General features: G+C 46.1%; 6 protein-coding genes across 6 annotated transcripts; 4 read left to right on the plus strand and 2 right to left on the minus strand.

The window, feature by feature from the left end:
* Positions 1–2,118: 2,118 nt before the first annotated feature.
* BDW43DRAFT_279400 (uncharacterized protein) lies at positions 2,119–2,834 on the plus strand. The gene has a single exon (XM_032042297.1). The coding sequence runs from the start codon at positions 2,367–2,369 to the stop codon at positions 2,556–2,558; it is 192 nt and encodes a 63-aa protein (XP_031899266.1). The 5' UTR covers positions 2,119–2,366; the 3' UTR covers positions 2,559–2,834.
* Positions 2,835–2,895: 61 nt separating this feature from the next.
* idi1 (isopentenyl-diphosphate delta-isomerase IDI1) lies at positions 2,896–3,912 on the plus strand (the record flags this gene model as incomplete). The annotated part of the gene is made up of 3 exons (XM_032047302.1): positions 2,896–3,139; positions 3,258–3,596; positions 3,677–3,912. 3 exons carry the CDS (start codon positions 2,896–2,898, stop codon positions 3,910–3,912), a joined length of 819 nt encoding a protein of 272 aa, XP_031899267.1.
* Positions 3,913–4,245: 333 nt separating this feature from the next.
* Positions 4,246–4,868, minus strand: BDW43DRAFT_312109 (DUF202 domain-containing protein; the record flags this gene model as incomplete). Its single annotated transcript, XM_032047303.1, has 2 exons — positions 4,246–4,672; positions 4,771–4,868. The coding sequence occupies 2 exons, from the start codon at positions 4,866–4,868 to the stop codon at positions 4,246–4,248; spliced, it is 525 nt and encodes a 174-aa protein (XP_031899268.1).
* Positions 4,869–5,006: 138 nt separating this feature from the next.
* BDW43DRAFT_301029 (MATE family efflux transporter) lies at positions 5,007–7,742 on the plus strand (the record flags this gene model as incomplete). The annotated part of the gene is made up of 3 exons (XM_032044988.1): positions 5,007–5,034; positions 5,847–6,877; positions 6,936–7,742. The coding sequence occupies 3 exons, from the start codon at positions 5,007–5,009 to the stop codon at positions 7,740–7,742; spliced, it is 1,866 nt and encodes a 621-aa protein (XP_031899269.1).
* Positions 7,743–7,800: 58 nt separating this feature from the next.
* Positions 7,801–9,266, minus strand: BDW43DRAFT_109202 (putative replication factor-a protein). The gene is made up of 3 exons (XM_032037885.1): positions 9,169–9,266; positions 9,012–9,094; positions 7,801–8,916 (listed from the first exon to the last, which is right to left on the minus strand). Exons 1-3 carry the CDS (start codon positions 9,170–9,172, stop codon positions 8,173–8,175), a joined length of 831 nt encoding a protein of 276 aa, XP_031899270.1. The 5' UTR covers positions 9,173–9,266; the 3' UTR covers positions 7,801–8,172.
* Positions 9,267–9,402: 136 nt separating this feature from the next.
* BDW43DRAFT_279406 (ATP-dependent RNA helicase DBP10) lies at positions 9,403–12,486 on the plus strand. The gene has a single exon (XM_032042298.1). It carries the CDS (start codon positions 9,590–9,592, stop codon positions 12,356–12,358), a length of 2,769 nt encoding a protein of 922 aa, XP_031899271.1. The 5' UTR covers positions 9,403–9,589; the 3' UTR covers positions 12,359–12,486.
* Positions 12,487–20,400: the final 7,914 nt, after the last annotated feature.

Below are 20,400 nucleotides of genomic sequence, written 5' to 3' on the forward strand. Positions count from 1 at the left end.
TCGCGCGCTTGAGGCCTGCAGATCATCGGCCTTCGGAGCATTTTATTTTCCCTTGGATGGTCCAGACATCGTGTGGCTGCAGCGAGACTACCACATAATGAATTATGATGTGAAGGTTATTGACGACGATTATTACTATTACATTAATTGGTACGTGAGGTCTCGCTTCCCCTCACCAAGCAAGCATCGGGGATTACCTAGTATCCGTGTTGCTACTGTTTGGCCTTTTTTTTTTTTTTTTTTTTTTTTTTTTTTTTTTTTTTTTTCCTTTTCTTTTCTCTTTTTGGGACCGCTTTTAACTCGGTCCCAGCTTGAATACTAGTTGTATAAGCGAAGTAACCCAAGGCTAGAACTTCCTAACGTTCCGGAATAACTCCAATTATCTAATATTTAATATAGAATGTATCCACCATTTATCTCTTTACGGAGTAGTAAACAAAGAAATATGCAACAGGAAATTATCGCCATATGACTCATTTCGACTCATTATAGGTTCGAACTAATCGTGTCGTATTCATTACTGGGGGAAAAAAGCCTTTAGACTAATAATTAGTAAGTATTTCTAGAGATCATCATGTGAGCTTGGACTCAAAGTTCCCTGATTATTAGGACTACTACTAACGTGGTACTATTCCTTCTTCGGGGTTAGAACTGGAGGAAGCAAGGGCTATAGGATAAGTTAGGATCTTACCTTTGTACCAAGTCACTAATAAACATCCTATGTTTTAGGTCTTAACCTATGGTTCATGTTGTTATTGCCATTGCAGACTGTCGTCATAGTTAGAATAAACATACTGGGTTCATACTCAAACTGCCATTGACCCCCACTTTGTTTTGCAGAGTAATTCTCTGGTGCAAGAAAACTGCGGGTTGGTCCAGACTCTGCTTACGACCAACCCGCAGTTTTCTTAATCTTATCAGAGAACTAAGCTGGGCAGACATCCTCAGCAAAAATATAAGCCTTTTGACCTATCAGGCATAGGCACGTCACCAACATTCATTGTTCCTATACCTAGATACTAGTAGTTTACAAAGGGTATAGCCCTACCCAGCCCTTGCTAATCTCATGCATCAGTAAGGTTTTAGGCGATGCATTCGTACAATCAAGTGCAATTTACAGTCAAAATAGCCACATGCCCTAAAAAGGTATCGTAAGGAGTAGAATGGCAATTGATCTCGATCTCAATGCCCGATTTCTAAATATCTATACTTATATGATGCATACTTCCAAAACAACAAGCAGATCATCTATGTAAATTTTGTGCATTTTTACGTCTTGACACAGTGCTACCTTCTTTCAACATATCAAGTCTCTCAGTCAAAATGGGGTGTATTTATAGTGAGGTGCTTTTCTTCGTCGGTATATTTCTGCCCTCAGAGATACCACTCTTCTTGTTGCCTATACAATTATCCTCGTAATGGGATCACATTGTCTGTCCTTTGTAGAGCAGTCTCCTTCAACTGATAATTAATCCATGGCAACTATGACTGATCATTATGTCAATCTTGCATGGAGAAGAGGAGGAATTTCTCTATGATCATGGCATTAGGTCTGTATGATAGGGTTGTAGAAGAGGCTACTTTAATGTACTAAAGAATACCATTCACTGGCTAGGCCTTCTAGTAGAATTTATCAATCGATTTTAATACTACTTACTGTTCAACCTGGTAGTATAATCACCATCTAGCGATGGCATGGAAATAGAGTAACAGCTGTATGTATGGCCCAAAACTGGGAATACTTGCAACTGATGCAAATTACTGAGAGCTTGTGTGTTGTAAGCAACTCGGGTTCTATGTATCACAAGGAATGATTATCATGGTATATGTGGTATCCTGTATGCATGCCATAGTGTGTATGTAATAATATACCCACCTTTCATTTTCAGAATTAGTGTCGATCAGTGCAGGAGTCAGCTGTACGTTTCATTTTACTTATATAATGGCCTTGCCTCTTCACAGATCACCCCAGCCAATATGAACCAATAGCGACTGCAGCTTTGTCAATATAAGCTAGCATCTACTGAGTGGATATGCATATATCTACTCTATTGTCGATGTAGACCTTAATTTAGACTACTCCAATAATAGCTAGTATTGAAAGTGCCGTAATTTGGCAAGGTACCATATGAAGCTGACGGTTGGGGTGAAAACAAGAGCAACTAAACCAGGAGGACGACTGCAGCTCAAGTCCCACAGTTCGGTACATGTTCACATATGGTGTCCTCGGAGTTCTCGAGAAAATGGCCTTAATTCACTAACTAATTAGTATCACTCCTCACAAGAACATTGCTCGACGCTGTTTTGCACTTCGGAGTCTATGTAGCTATTTACGGACACAGACTGCAACAGAACGTCCTGCTTTGATGGTATCAACATCTATCAGGCCTACATATTCCTGCGATAGGGGCTCCTGCGCTATGCCCTACTCATTACATATTCCTAGGAATGAAAAACGCTTGCACCAGTCGCTATGTCACCCACATCCCAAACCATATCGATGCTCTACCGGTATGCCAGGGTGTTACTCCGGGCCGAGCGGTGGAACGGTTGAATGACACAACTGAATAGACAGCCACAGTGCGTAACGTTGTACTCCATATGGCAACTCAATATGCAATACATGACGTGGAGGACTGCAGCCCCATTGGTTTCTCATGATGGTCTCAGGGATCTCCTTGCTTGTACAACCCTGCACAAACAGAAAAAAAAATATAGAAGTGGTACTACTGCCTGACCTGCAGCCGATTTTGCCCTGATTCACCGCCTCCGAGGGGTGGTGATCCTTCTATTTCCTGGGCCCCTCTTCCCTTCCCAAAGTTGGATCATATACAAATTCGGTACCCCTCTTCTTGTATATTTATCCCGTTTGTAAAATTCTTGGGTGCAGTCACAATGAGCGCTTCCACCACGATCACCGCGCCACCTCGAATTACGACGGAGAACGTCGCAACTCTCTTCCCCGAGGTTGACACCTCTTTGGCTCGCGAAGTACTCCCCTCGGCCAGTGGCAACCCCTCCGCAGCTGGCAGCAGTGAGCTCGCGGGGTACGATGAGGAACAAGTTCGCCTGATGGACGAAGTCTGCATTGTTCTGGATGATGATGACAAGCCTATTGGCAGTGCCAGCAAGAAGGCCTGTATGGTACTCCCCTATACTGGATGAGTGCTTGGATGGCGGTTTCCTACCAGCCTGGCCTCTTTACCCATATGTACCAATTCGTTAACTAATTGAACCTTTTTCCCCGCTTGTGATAGGCCACCTTATGACCAACATTGACCGGGGTCTTCTTCACCGTGCCTTTTCCGTTTTCCTCTTCGATTCCAACAAGCGCTTGCTGCTCCAACAACGCGCCACCGAGAAGATTACGTTCCCGGACATGTGGACAAATACCTGCTGCTCTCACCCACTAGGAATTGCTGGTGAGACCGGCTCTGAGCTAGATGCCGCTATCTTGGGCGTGAAGCGGGCTGCGCAGCGGAAGTTGGAACATGAGCTGGGGATTAAGCCCGAGCAAGTTCCATTGGATAAATTCGAGTTCTTCACAAGAATACACTATAAGGCTCCTAGTGATGGAAAGTGGGGCGAGCATGAGAGTATGTTTTATGTTTTATATCCATTGCCATTTCCTTTTGATCTGCTGCCGTTCGATGACTTCGGGGCTAACATACTTCAGTCGACTATATTCTCTTCATCCAGGCAGATGTAGAATTGAATCCTAATTTGAATGAGGTCCGGGACACGAAGTATGTCTCGGCCGACGAGTTGAAGAGGATGTTTGAGCAGCCGGGGCTGAAGTTCACCCCCTGGTTTAAGCTTATCTGCAATTCGATGTTGTTCGAATGGTGGAGCCACCTCGGCTCTGCGACCCTGGACAAGTACAAGGGCGAGAAAGAGATCCGACGCATGTGAGAGCCGACTTTAAGGAGGCTGATGACTTGATGTTATGCGGTTCTGTCTCACCGCAGCGCGGATACTTATTCGCCTTACTCTATCCGTACACTTGGAAGATGATACCACGACATGGGCCAGTCAGACGCAGTATTAATATTTGAACGGAAGCTATCTTAATTATTTTTTAGGTGCCCCTTTTCTCATTTACCGGGGGTTAATAACGGACCCTTTGCGTTTTGTTATACTTTGGTGTCGCATCTGACCATGATATGAGTTAAACGATAGTGCTTTATTAGGAAGCTTGCTCAAGGCACAGTGTTTTATTCAGCGAAAAAGCAACTCCAGTTCTCTTTAGGTAGAATTCTTCGCATCCGTCGCCAAGAACAGTATACAGCTCCCTAGAATTGCGGTTCCCACCACTGTAAATGTCATTTGAGTTTTCCATCCACTTTGCACCAAAGCCGCTTTCCGGCTGTACTTTCGCACAGTCCGTACATAGTTCGCAAATCCATTCACGAGGCAAGCTAAGCTCAGGACCCAAAAGATAATGCCCAGCGGCAGAGCCATCCGTCGCTCCAGCCCGGTCGGTCCACCGTGGAAGTGGAACGAGATGATGATGGCTACAGAAACGACCGCAAGGTACATAGAGAGGCGAAGCCAAGAGAGAAATGTGCGTTCATTTGCGCAATGGTCGCGGGCATCGGAAGTGACATTCTCGAACAACAGGGCTCCAAGTAAGGGACGGTAAAGGAATATGTGGTGGTTGTCCTCTAGGTGCCTTGGCCGGGTTAGTTTTGTGTCCTTTTTTCTGGGTTGCTCTTGAGTTTGCAGCTTTCCCAGCAAAGTTGTGGTTCATTAGGATTTAGAGGCGCTCACTCGTCTACCAGGACCGGCCTTGAGTTTGCCGGGTTGATCACTGGATTAAACCGCGGCCGAAGAGAAGCGGCATTCTGGCTTGCTGTAGATTCTGGCATGTTTTAGGTTGACGATGTGTCAACGAGAACGCCGGTGAGATATTATCGCGACAGTATATCAACAAGTGTTATTCTTTCTTTTTTCCTCCTCCCAGAAGTAGTAGCGTGGGGAACGCCCATCTTTTGTTGATCTCCAATATGTCAGAAGGTCCGATGACAGACCCACGTGATTCATATGCCGACTAGGCTTGATCGGGAATGATGTCACAGTGGTCATTGGGGGATCATCTTTCCGGGTATTGATTGGCTTGTCGCTTTAGCGGTGGCTTGATTCGGCTGGCTGCGTTGGTTCATTGTTGAAAGTAACCAAGCGAACAAGATCTTGAGGCAGCGCTCTAGTGACGGTATATTAAGATAAGACAAAAGATCTTGGATCAATACCTCCACCTCCACGCAAAGCTCTATGGATTCGTTTTACACCCACCAAGGTTCATGGTGGGGGTCCACATTGCGGGGAGCTGCTTGTATCCTGCCCACTGTCAGGGCATTTACGGGACAACGGAGGCAGCATAATCCCTATCGCAGCTTAATCTTACTTGATGTTATCTATACGTGTAAATCAGCACCACTCTTGATTGAGGAAAGATTAAAAATCGCTAGCCAAAACGAGAGTGACTCAAGCAAGGTCAATGCATCGGCTGGAGCCAAAGGAAGTGGATCCAACCCAAACAACCGGCCATACAACTTTATTTCAATGGCTGAAAGCTCTTCAGAGGCAAAATCTGCTGATTGACCGTATTATGATTACAACCATCACCGCCCCCCCGCTTCTGTTTTCGCTTCTTTCGCCCTTCCTTCTCTGATTCATCCTACCCTTCTCGAGCCGTTGTGCTTGAACCCCTTTGTCGCCATCAAGCAATGCTGATGAAATCTTCATAAATCCTGAGCACATACTCCTACGCTGCCTTTGCAATTCTTACAATTCTTACATCACTGACACAATGGGCCGCAGCAATAATGCGCGTCCGCTCGGGACAGCATCGGACCAAGCCTTACATGGCCGCTTCTTATCCAGCTCCCCGCTCGCTGAAGCGGCGATTGCTCGAGATCTAGAGAATTACGCAGATGATGAAGGCTCAATGCTTACCACTGATGATGAAGCTTCCGAGTCTTCCACTATTCGCGCAATAAATAGTCAGCCCGGCACCAACCCCCATTCTCTAGCCGGCTCCTACCGCCGTCCTAGCTTCTTTACCACGGTCTCTCATGCCACAGTTGTACCTCATTCTGGAGAACGAGAGAGGCTGACACGCAGGGAACGCGAGCGAGCTATTGAGGATGAGAGGGATCTTTTGAGCGATAACAATGTCATAGACCCGCGGGCAAAGCGGCGAGTGACTCCATCTATTCTACCGGCAGGTGAAACTACAGCGCTATTAGGAGCCCCAGGAGGTGGTCAGGAATACAATGCAACGGATGACGAAGATGTTGACAGGAAGTGGGAAGAAGCCGTCGCAGCCGGGCTAATTCACACAACGTGGAAACGGGAAGCGCGGGTGATTGGTAAAAATGCTGTCCCGTTGATGATCACTTTTCTACTCCAATATTCCTTGACCGTGGCCAGTATTTTCACCCTTGGTCATCTAGGCACGATAGAGCTTGGTGCCGTTAGTCTGGCTAGCATGAGTGCGAACATTACCGGATATGCAGTATACCAAGGCTTAGCAACCAGCTTAGACACGCTGTGCTCACAGGCCTATGGCTCTGGCAAGAAGAAGTTAGTAGGCCTGCAAATGCAAAAGATGGTGTATTTTCTCTGCAGTCTCACTATCCCGATCGCTGTTTTGTGGTTCTTTGCAGACAAAATCCTTATGAAAATTGTTCCTGAGAAAGAAGTTGCTGTACTCGCTGGCTTATACTTGAAGGTTATCATCTTGGGTGCCCCTGGATATGCCTGCTTCGAAAGCGGGAAGCGTTATGTGCAGGCACAAGGTCTCTTTTCGGCATCTTTATATGTCTTACTCATATGCGCGCCGCTTAATGCATTCATGAATTGGCTGTTTGTTTGGGTAAGTTACCGGAAGTTGCGATTCTCACATTATCTATTGTGTCTAATGGTAACGGCAGAAATTTCAATGGGGATTCATTGGTGCGCCAATCGCAGTAGCCATCACAGACAATCTGATGCCACTTCTCCTATTTCTCTATGTGCACTTCATTGCAGGTTCAGAATGCTGGAATGGTCTTACTATCAAGGCCTTGCGCAATTGGGGCCCAATGATTCGACTTGCCCTACCTGGTTTAGTGATGGTAGAAGCCGAGTGCCTGGCCTTCGAAGTCTTGACCTTAGCTTCGTCATATCTCGGCACAACCCCCTTAGCCGCCCAGTCAATCCTGTCGACTATCGCCAGTATTATGTTCCAAATCCCTTTCCCACTTTCGATTTCCGGCAGTACCCGAGTTGCAAACCTGATCGGCGCAACCCTGGTCGAGCCCGCCAAGATCTCAGCCAAAGTGACTATGGGAGGTGCTGTTATCGTAGGTGTGCTCAATATGCTGTTCCTCTCATCGCTGCGCTCCTATATCCCACGACTATTTACCTCGGAAGAAGAAGTCATTGAGCTCGTAGCACACGTTCTTCCATTGTGTGCGGCTTTCCAGCTGTTTGATGCTCTTGCTGCTAACTGCAACGGTATCCTCCGTGGAATCGGCAGGCAAGAGATAGGCGGTTACGTCCAGCTCTTCTGCTACTATGCAATTGCAATGCCTATTAGCTTCGGCACTACATTTGGATTGGGCTGGGGGTTACTGGGACTCTGGTCTGGTGTCGCTATTGCCCTGTTTCTAGTATCGGTGATCGAGATGATATTCCTAAGACAGACAGATTGGGAGCGTTCAGTTCAGGATGCTCTTCAGAGAAACGCAACGGCATGAAATTATGACTAATATCTATATGTACTTGGTGAGATAACGCTTTAGCCCATGTTTATGATACCATCCATCGGTTATTGCTGTTGTTTGTTGAGGAAGATACGAGAAGTTTCTCCGCTTATATGGCTATGGTGTGGCCAACAATCTTGAAATTTATATAAAAGCCGTATGTCTGGACAAAGGGGAAATTGGATTGAGTTGAAATGTGTCTTCAACAAACCTATACTGAATAGAGCTAGGCTGTGTTGATATGATGTATTAGCTCTAGCTCGAGTTTTTAATAAAGAGTGCGAGGTATCGCTTGAATCAGGATTAAGGAACGTAAGATACGCTATTGGGGCAACAAAGATATGAATTTGCACCTTTTGGTTTTCAGACATATGCTTAACCGTATAAAGTAGCGAGGAATTAAGGATAGCAAGACACCGCATATTTAGTACTCCAATATAGCCCAGGTCTGCTCGTCAACGGTCGAGAAAATCACACCAGCAGTAAGCAGCTCATCACCAGCACGAGCCACATCCGGCATGGGTAGACTAAGCTTAGCCGCAATGAGCTGAGCGTGTAGCCCCTCATTACTCTGAGGCTCCGTCTTCAACAGATTGTACACTTTCCTTGCCACGGAACTCATAGCCGGAAGTCCTTTGCTAGCGCTATAATCATCAACACCGCCCATAGCGGCATCAGCACCACCCACTCCACTAGCAGCGGCACCAGCACCGCCGGAGCCACCAAGAGGACCACGAGTAAAGAAAAGATGTACAGCAACCGCCTCCAGCATGTGGCAATGGAGCTCATTGATATCCGTCAAGGGTCGCACACAATGTGATCCCACAAATCGCTTATTCCCGAACGTTTTCAACTTCCCGAACACCTTGGCATAACCGTTATTCATGACTTGGCTTTTCCCCGCACCTGATTTGCCATCATCTGTGTCCATAGTATCGGCTGTGGACGAGTCAACCCATTGTTTCACTTCGATTTCGCCCGTGCCGTCGTCGATTCTGTATGTGATGTTTGTGCTTTGAGTGCTGATATTGCGGACTTGTCCTACGAAGCAAATGCTGCCTACGTCGGCGCCGTCAATCTGATAATCAGCTTCGGGATAGGGTAGTGTTGCGTCGAGGGCTTGTTTGATTGTGATAGGGCGGAGTGTGGTGTTGTTGCCGTCGGCGCTCTGGGTGGTAGATCAGCATTGATTTAAGCTGAGATGAAGCTCGTAGTAAAATATTGGGCCACTCGAGATAACTTCTAGGTAGGGCCATTTCATACCTTTCCTCCGGCAGGACTGTTTGTCTCTCCTGGCATGAAGCCACCACCACCCCCATAGGAAGAAGAACCGTAACCGTAATTATCTAAAGAGTACTTAGCAAACCATACTCAAAGCGAGCTGCGCACTGAGGTGTTCACCACCGAAGTGAGTGCTTACCCATCTTATGTTATTTGAGCCGAACTAAGCTATGTACCTTAGATCTCTATCTGAAATGAAGCAATCATCGCCATTTTACCGCTTCTGGACGCGTTGGACGCGTTGCGGGGACTGTTTGATACGTTTGCACCGTTTCCGGAGCTACTTTGATCCCTGACCGCCTTAGCTTTTTTTCTCCACTGCCGACAAAAAAAGTTGAGGATCGATAAGAAGCGTCAATTATCGGACGAGGAGAGAAGGTCTGCCTTTTCTCGTCTTTTTCACTCAGTTTTCACTGGGAGCGTTGGTGTGACTTGAGATACCCAGTTTTTTTGATAAGAATCTCTGCGCAACGAAATTGATCTCTGTTTCAGTGATTTATTCATATGCCTTTTTAGGCGAACACTTTTTTCTTTTTCGTTTCTAACAGATAGAGGCCAAAATGCTTCATCGCGCAGCGTCGCCAGCAGCGTCAGAGAATGAATTCGATATCACGAATGCGCTTTTTCAGAATGACAGTGATTCCGATAATGATACATCTTTGAAGCAGGCAACGCGGCAACGGAAGGCGGCCCCAGCTCAAGAGCTTGATTTTCTTGGAGAAGTTGACGACGACGAAGATGACGAGGCGTTCATCGCAGAGCAACAGGCTTCGGCCAACAGGAAGTCTTCCAACCTCAAGGGCCGTACTGTCAAGAAGGGTGGTGGTTTCCAGGCAATGGGACTGAATGCACACTTGTTGAAAGCCATTACGCGGAAGGGTTTTTCGGTTCCGACTCCCATTCAGCGCAAAACTATCCCCGTGATTATGGACGATCAGGATGTAGTCGGTATGGCGCGGACAGGTTCCGGAAAGACGGCTGCCTTTGTTATTCCCATGATAGAGAAGTTGAAGAGCCACAGTACCAAAGTTGGATCCAGGGCGCTGATCTTGTCGCCGTCGAGAGAACTGGCTTTACAGACGTTGAAGGTTGTTAAGGAGCTGGGAAAGGGTACAGATTTGAAGTCTGTTCTTCTTGTTGGTGGTGATAGCTTGGAGGAACAGTTCAGCTTGATGGCCGGTAATCCCGATATTGTGATTGCGACACCCGGACGTTTCCTGCACTTGAAGGTGGAGATGAATCTGGATCTGTCTAGTATCCGTTACGTGGTGTTTGACGAGGCCGATCGACTCTTTGAGATGGGTTTCGCTGCTCAGCTTACGGAGATTTTGCACGGACTCCCTGCCAACCGCCAGACTCTTTTGTTCTCTGCGACGTTGCCCAAGTCGCTGGTGGAATTCGCCCGTGCTGGTCTACAAGAGCCTACCCTTATTCGTTTGGATACCGAAGGTAAGATCTCGCCGGATCTTGAGAATGCCTTCTTCTCTGTCAAATCTGCGGACAAGGAAGGAGCCTTGCTTTACATCCTTCATGAGGTTATCAGAATGCCCACTGGCCCAACTGAGGCCTCGCTGCGTCGAAGAGAAGACGACTTTAAGAATTTTAAGAAACGGAAGCGATCGGAGATGAAAGCTGTCAACACGCGGGAGTCTCCGACAAAATATTCGACCATTGTTTTCGCCGCGACAAAACATCACGTGGATTACCTCTATTCTCTACTCTGCCAGGCCGGATTTGCAACTTCTTATGCCTACGGTTCTTTGGATCAGACTGCGCGAAAGATTCAGGTCCAGAATTTCAGAACTGGTATCTCTAATATCCTTGTTGTCACAGATGTTGCAGCAAGAGGTATTGATATTCCTATCCTTGCTAACGTCATCAACTATGACTTCCCATCTCAGCCAAAGATCTTCGTTCACCGTGTCGGTCGTACGGCTCGTGCTGGCCAAAAGGGTTGGAGTTACAGCTTAGTTCGGGATGCAGATGCCCCGTATATGCTTGATCTGCAGCTCTTCCTCGGGAGAAGGCTCGTCATTGGCCGTGAGTATGGTGACAAAGTTAACTACGCCGAAGATGTCGTCGTCGGCAGCTTGCCTAGGGATGGCCTGTCCAACAACTGTGAATGGGTTACAAAGGTTTTGGATCATGATGCCGATGTGTATGCTCAACGCATCGTTGCTAGCAAAGGAGAAAAGCTCTATATCCGAACTCGAAACTCGGCATCCCTAGAGAGTGCTAAGCGGTCAAAACAAGTTGTCGCTTCTGACAACTGGACAGCCGTACATCCTCTTTTCAATGACCAATCAAGTCAAATGGAAGTAGAGCGTGAGAAGATGCTTGCCCGCATCGGAGGTTACCGGCCCCAGGAAACAATCTTCGAAGTGCACAATCGCCGTGGTGGCAAGGGTGAAGGTGACGAAGCTGTCGATACCATCAAGCGAATCCGGACTACGGTTGATCACAAAAAGAAGAAACGAGAGATGGCCGAAAAACAGTCGGAATTCTTGGAGGATGCATCTACCGGAAACACGGAAGGAGCCGACGAGGCTGAGGAGAAAGATGACCAGTTTGATGAAGATGATGCCGCTGAAGGAGTACCCGATAACATGTCACTGGCATCTGAGTCCGATCTCGAAGTCACTTTCTCATCGTATAACGGAGGAAAGTCAAAGAAAGAAAGCGCTGCATCCTTCCAAAACCCCGAATACTTCATGTCATACACTCCATCCAACACAAACTTGGCTGAAGATAGGGCCTATGGTGTGCACACCGGAACTAATTCCAATTTTGCTCAAGCTTCACGTAGTGCTACTATGGATCTACTTGGTGATGAGGGTAGCCGCGGGTTCGCCGAGCCCCGTACTATGATGCGCTGGGACAAGCGGCACAAGAAGTATGTGTCACGGCAAAACGATGAAGACGGGTCCAAGGGCACTCGACTTGTACGCGGTGAATCTGGTGCCAAAATTGCATCCTCCTTCCGCAGTGGACGATTCGACGCATGGAAGAAGGGCAAGCGTATGGGCCGTCTGCCACGTGTGGGCGAGGCAGAGACACCAGGTCTCGCCGCTGACCTCAATAATCACATGTCAGGACGCCGCTTCAAGCACCGAAAGGAACAGGCCCCCAAGGCGGCTGACCGTCTACGTGGCGACTACGAGAAGATGAAAAAGAAGGGTGAAGCGGCTAAGGAGCGCCAGCTGTCCAAAGCTGGAGGCGCGGCTGCACGTGGCAAGAGCGAGCTGAAATCTACAGATGATATCCGGCTGGCAAGGAAGCTGAAGCAAAAGAGAAGGGAGAAGAATGCCCGGCCATCAAAAAAGAGGTGAATGTAATGAATTGGGAAAAGGCGTTGGCTCAAAAAAAAAAAATCCTGTTGTACATACCATCGAATGTTGCAGTCAGTACATCTGCTCAGCCATTGTGATATGATCAATCCTTCGTAGGGTTGTAATGCGCCTACAATAAGACTGAATGCTATAGACCATGTACATATATCTCTGCCTTACTCCGATACCTGCAAGCACCACCTCAGCAGCCATACTACTTACTACCCAACCACATAGAACGCAACACCCAGAAATGTCCATACAGCCACTCAACCACCACAACACTCCAGCACCAAAAAGTAGTCAGGAAAGAAGGAACAGAAAACCCATTAATTCCCCATCACCGCCACATAAACCCCGATCCACCCCTTCCCAGTTGATTGGCTCCTCCCCTCCATAGGAATCAATAAAAGACATATCACATCGCCATCACACCACCACCCCCCTAACATAAACCTAGAAATTCTGAATTTAGCGCATTCATCCATGCAGTAGCGCATGCAGCGCGGCTACATCTCACTCTGCGGAGTAGAATACCAAAATAACGGTACTGAGCCGAAGGGGAAAAAAACTTATGGCCGCAATGTAAACGAGGATGTACCCAGAAATCAACAGTCCCGTCAGCACCACTAGTGCGTGATGAAGCAGGGAAGAGTGATATCTCGTTAAGAATGAGACCATCCAGATTCACCTTCTGTACAAAGGTCCCAAAGTGTGTCGTTGCCCATACTTGCCTTGGAAATATGACAGGCGGCGAACGATAGCTTAGCCATAAACGTAGAACAGTCTAGATCAGGGGATTGGGGGGGGGGGGGGGGCAGAGCAGAGTATCTACGGTATCTACACGCCCGTATGATATCAATTTTCCTATGTGAAATATTACGTCCCCCTGGTTGTGACGGGCTAGTGGAGTTGATGCGGGTTCTCCCCCCTTTTTTCTTTCTTTTGGGGGTCTGGCTTTCAGAATTCTATGTATGTATGTATGGTTATTGGGTAAGGTACTTTTGGTTTGTATGTTGTGTTGGGAAGGGAGTCTAGACTATGTCCAGCTGGGGAGGGAGTATTGTTTGGAATGAGGCGGTGGGCTTTTTATTCCGCGACTCATTCGTATTGGGGTATATCGTGCAATATTGCGCTATTTGGGGGTTTTGGTGAATCGTTAAATCTTGAATTTTTTTTACAGCCTGTTAAGAGAGCAAAGTTCTTCTGGGAAGTAGTCACTTGAGGGATTTAAGTTGCATAAGACTGGGATCGACGGCATGGATATTTGTTAGACCGCGAGGATTATGTACCTAATCTAGACATTTGCTGTATGTACATGCATGCATACACGTCTATTGCTTATAATAAGCCACTTTGGAATTTATTTCTATTTAGATCCGGGGATCCACTTGCCTAGAAATAGATCTTGTCCGGCATAATGTAGGGATGGCAAAAAAGGAAAAGAAAAAGAAATGGGAAAACCATCTATATTGTTAGGGAAGGTTGTATAAATGATTGAACTAGATTGACCAATGATCAGCGACACTTCTGATTCAATAACTCATCCGGGTATTTGAACCAGATGATATCCGTCAGGGAATGGCTTTGCCTATCTGGGGAGCTTTTATTGTCAATTTATTCTGATGGGTTCTTAGTACGGGGCCAATTATTGATTATCCCTTTCATCGTTGTGGGCGGAAACAATACCAGGGTATTTCGCGGACCGTCCCGCGGAGCTTCGTCCCTAGGAAATTAACAAAAGCAGGAATAGGCAAAAAGAGAGAAAAAATGGCGACAAAGGAGAGAAAGTCTGAGAGAGACAAGACGACAGACGTTTTGTCCGGAAAAGCCTTCACCGACTCTCCACAGAGTTGATAGCTTCATTCGGAATTACTCGATCAGGACATATCTCTGACGACAGGTGACGGATCATCTCTAAGCCATTGACCTTCGTCGGTCCAAATCTTGTCATATAACCTCTTTACTCGTCCGGTTGGTTCACCTGCCAAGACCCAAGTCGATTATACAGCAGATTCTATTTCCTCAGATAAGCGTGAAATTCGAAGGCGCCACACTCGCTTAGGAGGATAATAGTCGAAAAAATAGGTCAGTCCTGACTCCGATTGCGAGTCAAGACGGAGATTGCCAAAGTAATTAGCTTACGATTACAGCTAAGGCAATGCCTAATTACCAGCCATCACGAGGGTGTGGAAGAAAGCATATGCGTGGTTGCACAGGGGGGCCACTATTCCCACATGACATAGTAGTCGGGACATACCCACAGAGATACAAATCTCAATGCAATTGCTTTCGACCCAGCGTAGAGACTGGCGCAAGGCTCCTGAAAGGGTCACCGTGACTTTAGTACTTGCGCAAGTTCCATAGCCACCACCATTGGTAACACCGGCACATGGACCTTTCGGTGATCAGCCAAATTCACGATGCCCGAGTGACGAAATCTGCATTGATTGGCTCTTTTACTAGACGAGCGAACGTAATGCGAGATCAGCATTTAAGAGAGGCCTTTTTCTGAGTGGTCGTGTTTCTTATCGCCAGTCCTCGGATCGCTTCATTCTACTCTGGCTCCCATAGAACGCCATCTGACATGTCTGGATCTTCCAAGTAGTCGATGGATAAGTTGAGTAAAAGATATTGAGGCACGACTTCCATGGAGGCACCTAGAAGATTTGGTGTCCTCCAGTATCGGGACACAGCTGTCAAGCGGTAAGGACGTGCTTCTCTCATTAACACTTGTATGCGTGTCTCAAAACCGAGCTACAGAGGCAAAGCATTTAGAGGATATGGCACTAAAGAAGGTGAGAAGGAAAAAAAAAAAACACCAAAAAAAAAAATTGAAACAACACGGAATACCAAGATATTCAACGAGCAGTGTCATTCGGCCGCTGGAAACCGAGTCAGCCACATGTTAAAGAGCAGTGTACTCATCATGGCCCTTCCCTGCCCACGGATGTCTCCTAGGTGGACTAGAGGACAATTTTCGGAAGATTACCTCGTGTCGCCGGAACACGCATTGACAAGTGCTGTGTAATAACGGGTGTGCCACGGAATTGAACCCCAGTTCAGCGAATTTTCACGAACGGCGATTTCTTTTCTTTTCTTTCTTTTTTTTTTTTTTTTTTTTTTTTTTGTTGTTTTTTTTTTTTTTTTTTTTTTTTTTTTTTTTTTTTTTTTTTTTTTTTTTTTCTGTTTCTGTTTTCTGTGGTGTGCATTTCTTTTGGTGACCGGCATGCTTTGTCTTTTTTTTTTTTTTTTTTTTTTTTTTGTTGTTCTTAGTGTTTCCACAGCTCCTTCCAACGAGGTCCCCGGGCTCACCCGTCTTGACAGGCCCTGCAATGGAGCTCTATGACCTTTAAAGCCCTAAGATCTTCTATTACCCTAATTGGGCGAACTCACAATATAAAATCTCCTAGTAAACGTATAGTCAACCAAACTATAAAGTAGTGCCATGTTAGTAGGGGTACGGCGTCAGCAACTTAGTGTGATATGGACAATGTTGAGCCTCGACTGAGGTTGACAAATACCTTTGCCCCGTCGAGATCCGCGTGTCTTCCCAAAGGGGTTCTGTTCACGGGGAATCACGCTAAACCGGAAGGGGACAAGGCCGGGTCATCTCCCAAGCGCCTTGCGTCGGGGGGCGTCGTTCAACACTCTCACCATCCACTAAAAATTGCTCCTTCCCCGATCCCCTGTTTTCCCATCATCATAATCAACGGTGGTATAGGTACGAATCTGCATGTCAGTGGGGTGATGAATTTCTCGTATACCTGTTCCCCATCCAAATAGCGGAAGTAACTGCGTCGATTGCTAGACCCGTTGTCTTGGGTGACACGGTGTGTGTGTTGACTAATTTCAGCCATATGCAAACTTATGTACAATGTACTACTTACCGTCTTAGGAACTTTGAATTCAACTTTCCTGAGTGTTTCGAGTACACTCTTCTCGGGGATTGAATCGTTTGGGGTTTCAGCTCTTAGCTTTGGTGGCTAAGAACTTGGAGCCGGTGGCTCGGACTATTGGCACCCGCTCGGCCCCTAAGAGGCAGATCGTGCTGGTGGTCCTCGGCTTTAGCTTGCATGAACCGCTTACTCTGCTGGGAACTCAGCTGTCCCCCTTTAAAAAAAAATTAGGATCCAATTAACTGAACCAAATGGAACCCCTTGCTGTTGGATTGCTACCCCCGCGTGCAGCATGTTCCACAATATTTGGAGGGAATCCCAATGATTCCAGTTCTCTTTCTGAATTCCCAGACGGACTGTACTGTGTGGGTGTCGCGCCTCTGGCGCCGTCTCGCTGGGCTTGGGAGTCCCATCTCACCCCCAAGGGGTCGTAACCAAGTAAAAGAGCAAGAACAAAAAAACCCCCATCTCCTGCAATATAATCGATCGGGCTAGACAAATGGGGACCAATATTGGAGCTAAAAGCTCTACCTGGTATCATAACGATGGATCACGAAGGTCATAGTGGAAAATCCCCGAGACTAACTCAAGTTTTGGACCCTTCTTTTATGGGCCAAGAATCATGACTCGCTCCAAACGGACTGGATGGAGAATATTCCAAATCTCAGGCAGCACTTGAAAAATGGGGGTAAAAAAACAAAATTAAAAATTAAAAAAAATAAGGAAAAGGCACGAAGGAAAGATCACACACGATTTATTGGTCTATCCACGTCCCGGGTCAGGAAATAACCGTCGGTAATTCGCCGTCCATTGGTCCCCTCCACTTGATCATATTCCGTTGTTCCGTGCTCAAGCAGCGGGTGGATCTTCCTGGCTCTTATCGGACGGACCATTTTCTATTGTCATCCATGGGTGGAGTGCTTAAATTGTCCGGAACTCAGGTGACCAAGCTAGACCCATGTTTGTTTCACTGATCAGGGAGCTGCGGCTGCAGCCACATCTTGATCTTCCTCCATTTTTCCCAAATCGCTGCAGAGAATCAGGAGATATTCGTTAGGGGACCTCAGCGGTTCGTAGTTCCTATAGTACGGGTCTGGCGGGATCTCGCAGTGTACCTGAGCCTAAGCCTTTGTTCTACCATTTTGTCTCTAAGTGGTGTGGCACTATGATGGCGTTACTGAAAGAAACGTTCATCCCATCCGCGAAGATCACTTACAACGGCCAGAATCAATAGATCTCAGGCTAATGGAGGTGTGGTACGAACGGCGTCCCCCACCAGCGCTGTCTTCCACAGCCCGTCAATCTACAGGAGTTGGGCAAAAAGGGGTTGCAGCCAGAGGTATGCACCTGGCTTCAAGTACCGGCATCGTCCAATTCGGCACTCAAAACGATCGGACAAAGTGCCATGGACACAAGGTGCAGTACGTTACTAGGTATGCTTGGACCCGCCGCGATAAGTCAGAAGTCCAAACATTTCCTTTACACAGCCTGTGTGGGTCTGCACTTCTAGGCTAAGGAACCACTGCGGAGAATTGTTGACTCAATACAAAAGTTCGGACTATTGAGCTGGCGTCATCTGTCAAGCGGCACAAAGGAGACAGGGCTGTACTCAGTCGGTCTAGTCCTCGACTGAGCATTATGCGTATTGCATACACATCCTCCGCGCTGTCTCTTTCGGGCTGATCCCATCGTGAGTGTTCCATGGTCCTGGGACGTCACCTCGAGGATTTGAATGACGATCTCGAGTCGCAATTTACAGATGCCGTGATATTATTGGGCATTGGATTAGACAGGAAGAAATCATTATGCCAGATGATCAAAATTTCCGTTTATTTCGTCAAGAACTGTTTGCCGTCTTCAATAAGTTACAATTTTTTAAATAAAAATGAAAATATAAATAAATAAATAAATGGGATTGCCTGAAGGTGCTATTTCTGCATCCCCCCAGGATGTTGTCCGCCGTCCACGCATACTCTACTTTACGAAGACTGGGAAGCACAATCACTGGATATGCCCTAACCTACTAAGTGTATAAAACAATGATAATACCATGTTTTCCTGGTTAACCATATTAATGTTAATATCATTATTAACAATAATAATTCTCTGAATAATGATAGACTTAATTATAACCACGCTAGATCATGAATAAATGAATAAATAAATGCTAGATAGCAAGGGGGGAGAGAGAGACATCAATGGGATTAACAATGTGATCTCGAAGGTTCACTACCACGTTTCCCATTAGACGTTTTTAGAGACCAAGCAACGTACGAGTTAAATAAATAGAATGATATATATATTTTACAAAGAAAAAGGAAGAAGAAAATAGATAAAAGAAATAAAGAAAAAAAAAAGAAAAGAAAAGAAAAGAAAAGAAAATGGGGAGGAAAAGGAAAAGGCAAAAAAAGAAAAGAGAGAGAGTTCGAGTTCATAAGTGGAACCCCATGGTTTGCTGACGAACGAAATATCAGATCAACCCAGATCACAATGCGGAAGGGAACACAAAGAGGAAGACGCTAAATGGCACCTTCACCCAATCCTGGATGATTGACAAGCTTAAAATCCTGGTGAAAAGTTCCCCGACTTCCTTTCTTACTTGGTTGCGCATGTCAAACTGGGACGGGGAATACGCAGCCTTTCATCCTTGCCGAGCGGACTATTGGCAATGGATGCAGCGGACGGGCGCCGACGTCGATCCGCTCTTTTTGCCTTACTGATTGACTACAACTCAATATACCACTCAGGTTATTCGACTAACTTATACTCGACAAATAAAATAAAACAAAACAATAATTAAAAAAAAAAAAAACAATTAAATTAAACAGAAAAGAAAAAGGAAAAAGATACAAAATCACACTCCACACTACAAGAGCTACCCTTCTTCTTTGGGATATGGTGTCTGATCCATTTTATTTAATTTCTATTATTTTTTTTTCCCTCTGCCGCCCCCCTCTTGAAACTTCCCCTCATCGAAAAGAGGGTATTATACCCATTTCGGGCAGTGTCAGTGACTATTCTTAATCGTCCGTCTAATGCAAGCCACGAACCTCCTCCTTATCCAGCTGGAAAACCTACCTCGACGAATGAGAGGATTTCCTTTGCTTTGACCATGTCAAAAAATAGAAAAAAAAAATTCAACCAAATCCAAAACAAAAACTAAAAGAAAAGAAAAGAAGTTGCCCCATTCCAAGGGAGGAGGAAGAGGGAAAAAAACAGCAAGTGTCCTCCACAGCTTGTTTGGACGCCGTCTTTAAGAGCAAGCTTATTGGACTGGACCCGCCGGAGGATTGGAACTATTCGACGGTTCCGATTCTAACATACATAACTCAAAAAGACTTACATGGCTTACGGAGCGAAAAAGAACTCCCCCCATGGAGATCTACCATGGAGATCAAGTCTATCTATCGGCTGCTAGTTGGTGTTGCACTGGCCACTATTACCCACCCTCTGTTCCCATATGCTGCCAACCAAGCAGGGACCTACCCGTTCAGAGGTATAAGCCTCGTCACAACGAACACAGACTAGGGTCTTGCTATCACTTGCTGTTTTTGAGGCCAATTCCTAAAGGATGTGAGTGCCCAGCGGGAACTCTGTCTCTCTCCCCTTGACATTGAAACTTACTGAGTGATGAGCAGCCAAGCGTGACCGACCCCCTACCCAAAAGACTCACTAGACGATCGAGGTTGGGTATCTTTCTTCTCTCTCTCTCTCTCTCTCTTTGACTCCTTTTCTTTTTTGTTATTATTATTTCTTTAAAGACTCTTAGCTTGATTTATCATTCCTTCTTGAGGGGGGGAAGGGGGGGGGGGGGGGAAATATTCACACCTAATTTCAACTTTACTCTCCGTTGGCAAAGGAAGAGTGTGTGTGATCTCGCCGGATTATTACGCCTCACTTTCCGCTTATAGTTCACCGTTTTTTCCTATTTTCCTGACAGGTGTTGAGAAGCCACTTCATCACTGTCAGAAATCTATATCCAGGAAAAGAGAAACAATAAAAAGGAAGTTAAAAAAAAAAGAAAAAGAAAATAGAATCTTACATAGTGTGTTAAGAGGTAAGGAACAGAAGAGCCAGTGATTTATTTAATTTTTAATTTTATTTGATTTTTTTTTTTAAATTATGTTGTCCCTTTTTTTTTTG

Source organism: Aspergillus alliaceus, assembly GCF_009176365.1.
Source record: "Aspergillus alliaceus strain CBS 536.65 unplaced genomic scaffold BDW43scaffold_28, whole genome shotgun sequence".
NCBI classification, from domain to species: Eukaryota; Fungi; Ascomycota; class Eurotiomycetes; order Eurotiales; family Aspergillaceae; genus Aspergillus; species Aspergillus alliaceus.

What these genes read in the sequence shown, in the direction of transcription:
- BDW43DRAFT_279400 (XM_032042297.1), top strand. Translation starts at nt 2,367, where the DNA reads ATGGTATCAACATCTATCAGGCCTACATATTCCTGCGATAGGGGCTCC.
- BDW43DRAFT_109202 (XM_032037885.1), bottom strand. An exon ending in ACAGTCCTGCCGGAGGAAAG is followed by an intron (nt 8,917 to 9,011) that starts GTATGAAATGGC and finishes TCTACCACCCAG; the next exon opens with AGCGCCGACGGCAACAACAC.
- BDW43DRAFT_279406 (XM_032042298.1), top strand. Translation starts at nt 9,590, where the DNA reads ATGCTTCATCGCGCAGCGTCGCCAGCAGCGTCAGAGAATGAATTCGAT.